The 3869-nt window shown below is 27.2% G+C and overlaps 1 protein-coding gene across 1 annotated transcript; it reads left to right on the forward strand.

The window, feature by feature from the left end:
* Nucleotides 1-667: 667 nt before the first annotated feature.
* Nucleotides 668-3869, forward strand: LOC126554615 (uncharacterized). Its single transcript, XM_050209671.1, has 4 exons — nucleotides 668-1015; nucleotides 1128-1374; nucleotides 3300-3446; nucleotides 3849-3869. The coding sequence occupies exons 1-4, from the start codon at nucleotides 705-707 to the stop codon at nucleotides 3867-3869; spliced, it is 726 nt and encodes a 241-aa protein (XP_050065628.1). The 5' UTR covers nucleotides 668-704.

Raw genomic sequence — 3869 nt, forward strand, 5'->3', positions numbered from 1 at the left:
TTAAAGGAAAACTTAGTATTGAATTTTTTAACCTTAGATATAAACACAAAAAATTGTATGATTTTTCAACTACAAAATTACTTGCAAATTTTCTAACTATAAACGTTTATAAAAAAAAAATGTAACTAACAATTTCTGATATTTTTTAACTACACTAAGAGCAACTCATAAGGAACCTTGTATTAAATTTTCAAGTTTTTTTGGTCATACAACATTTTTTTATTTACCCTTCAAGGGGCTTCAGGTTTTTCAAAAAGTAATGCCCTCCTGTAGTCCACCAATAAGTTCACTCATAGATAAAATTATGTAAAACTTTATATTAGATTTTCAAGTATTTTAACTCAGCCAACATTTTTTCGTTAACTGGTTTTGCGTAAAAATTCACGTTTTTCATATTTTTTTTTCACGGCGAATTTGAAAACTACCAAAAATTTTTCAGTTTTGACCTCTATAATGCACCAATAGGATATTCACTTCGCTATCGGAAACCCACCCTGAATGTTGAAAACTGAAATATTATTTAGACAAGATGGTATACGCACACGAAAATTTTTTCAAAAATTATCAAAATGCATAGGCTCAATTTTGTATTTCAACTAGTAATCCTGTAGTACACAGACACACAAAAAAAAATAATAAACATCATTGTAAAATTAATATATTCATTACTCGTTTATCTTTAAATTCTAAAATATTATGTAATTATGTTCATTATATTATATAGAATTATAAATACAAATCAGCTATTAGAAACACCAGAACCAATGAACTTAGGTATATCTAATACGTCTGGTTTGACAGACCAACCTATTAATGTTGACTGCATAACACAATTGCAGTTGCAAACTTGTGGCTTTTCGCTTGTTAGTACGCCATGTAAGGATATAATTGCTGATGTAAATAGTTCTGAAGTGGAATTGTTTGGTATATCTGACCCCAATGTTTCTGCTATTACTGACACAGCTTTACCTATTGAGTATGAAGATTCAAGAGAAGACGATACCATTATTACAAAGTACTTATATATTATTATTACTACTTACTAGGTTCTATAGGTATTACTACCTATGTCCTAAACAGTTGTACATACTTGTTTAAATATGTTAGCGATTGTAAATATTTTTTAGGTCACTCGAAGGTCGTAGGATTGTTGATATACAACATTTATTCACACAAATTCAACAGAGTAAACATGACAAATTCGACTGTTCATTCATTGACATGGAATTTCAGAACGAAATTCGTAAAGGATTCAATTCAGTATTTAAATTTAAGTGCAAAATTTGTGGTATACAATCTTCATTTTATTCAGAAAATATTAATGAATCCAAGTACTTAGGAATTAACCTTGCAGTTATTAATGGTACTTTGGCTGTCGGTATGTATTTTGGAATTTTAAACCAAATAAAATATTTACTTTATACTTGTATATTTTATAGTTTGAAGGTTAGGTTAGGTCAGAGGCGTGTTAAGAATTATTTATTACTGATAAAAAAGACATCGAGCTTAATTTTTTTTATTTTGTGGGGAGTTCAGATATGGAGGACATCCCCCCTAAAAAAATACACTACTAATAATTAGGTCTATATATATTTTTAATTTTAGATTCTGAACGGAGTGAAGAATGTATTGATTTTACAATAATGTATGTTTTTTTGTTTTTTTTTTTTTTTGTGTCTGTGTACAGCATAACTAGTCGAAATAATGCTCCAATTTCAAACTATGAGGGTGGTTTCCGATGTAAAATTGAATATCCTTGGTGCATTATAAAGGTAAAAAGTTAACATTTTCCAACAGTTTTCAAAAAAATCGAGAAAAACAAAAAAAAAATGACGGAAAAACGGCAATTTTTACGCAAAACCAGTTTTCGACCAAATAGATTTTTTTTATGGTTGTAATTCAAAAACTAATCACTGAAAATACTTGAAATTTTCACCAAATGTTAATGTCAGTGGTATCTGTATATAGTTAAATTTTCAAAAAATTTTGACTTTTTTTGTGTTATTTATAGACCACTGAAATTTTCGATTTTTTTGAGAAATTTTTTTTAAAGTGTCGATAAAAAAAATTTGGATGACCAAAAAGTTTTGAAAATTTAATACAAGGTTCCTTATGAGTTGTTTTTATTATAGCTAAAAAAAATTAAAAATCGTTAGTCACAATTTTTTTTTATAAGCGTTTTTAGTTCAAATTTTTACAAAATCTGTCGAAAACTCGAAAATTTGCAAGTAATTTTGAAGTTGAAAAATCATAAAATTTTTTTCTTTTATAACTAAGTTTTGAAAATTTGGTACAAGGTTCTCCATACATTTTTCTTCAAATATCTGTAAAAAAAACTCTACCGGATTCAGACAAAAAATTTTTATGAGTGTTTGAAATTTAAATTTTTACAAAACCGCGTTAAATAACAGTTTAGCCTCAAACGATTTTTGATACTTGTTATAATTCAAAAAGTATAAGTCGTAGATACTTGAAAATCTTACCAGTTATTTAGATTGGCATTTTATTTACTTGATTTAATTTTCAAAATATTTTGAGTTTTTTTGAGCTATTTATAGACAATTGAAATTTTCAATTTTTCTGAAAATTTTTTTTTAAAGGGTCGATAAAATTTTTTTGGCCCTATCAAAATACTTGAAAATTTTATACAAAGTTCCTCATATGTTATTCTTATAGTGATTAAAAAATTTTAAGAATACATAGGCACAATTTTTTTTTATTAGCATTTGAAGTTCAAATTTTGACAAAAACTTGTCAAAATCATGAATATTTGCAAATTATTTTGTAGTTCAAAATTCATAAAATTGTTTGTATAGGTAGCTAAGAGTAGAAAATTTAATACAAGATTTCTTATAAGTTTTGCTTCAAAAAGCTATAGAGAAAATTTTAAGAGTCATTATTGGAAAAATGTTTTGAGCGTTTGAGTTTTAAATTTTTATGAAATCGGAATATTTGTTTCAAAATATAATATATGACAATATTTAATTATAATATATTATAGACTGACAAATCATCTCCGTTCAGAATCGTTTTTCGTATACAATGATACTTATCATTGCATTCAAATTTAATCTACCCTAGTCCGAGGTCTACCCCACCCCCTAATGTAGAGCAGAGCGGTACCCACTTGCCGACTTTTTTTTAATATAATTTCTCTTTAAGTTTAAATAGGAATAGGTCAATCTCAACTTAGCGAATTTTGTGCCTCAGTAGAAATTCCCTCATTATCGTCAACATTATACTTAAATAATTTATCTACTGTGAGCAATGCTGTTAATGACGCTCTTATTATATATTAGTTGAAAAAAGCTGACGAAGAAGAGCGAAGATTAGCCATAGAAAGCGGAAATGTTGATGAGCAAGGAGTCCCTATGTACACTGTTATTGAGGATGGACAATGGTCCAAAAGAAGTTATAAGACCAAGTTCAACGCATTTTCTGGAGCTGTAAGATACATTTTAATTTTTATCATACAAAAGTGAAATAATAATTTTATTTTAGGCAGCAATTATTGGTTTAAAAACAAAAAAGGTTCTGTTTGTTGGCGTACGAAATCGCTACTGTTGTATATGCCAACGAGCTAATGTTCAAAAACTGATATCCCCTAGGCATTTATGTTTTCTGAATTGGAAAAAAACATCTAGTGCGATGGAAGCCGATTCTATTTTAGATGGGTTTACACATAGCCTCAGTATGCATGGTCTAAAATACAACAAACTTATCGGTAAATAATTTACTAATTAAATTAATTAAAATAGGTTGGAATGTTGTAAAATTAATTAAATTTATTAATTATTAATATATTTAAAAAATTAAATTTTATTTTAATTGTTTATAATATAAATTAGGTGATGGAGACAGTAGTATAA

Source organism: Aphis gossypii, unplaced genomic scaffold (assembly GCF_020184175.1).
Source record: "Aphis gossypii isolate Hap1 unplaced genomic scaffold, ASM2018417v2 Contig00557, whole genome shotgun sequence".
In the NCBI taxonomy this organism is placed as follows: domain Eukaryota; kingdom Metazoa; phylum Arthropoda; class Insecta; order Hemiptera; family Aphididae; genus Aphis; species Aphis gossypii.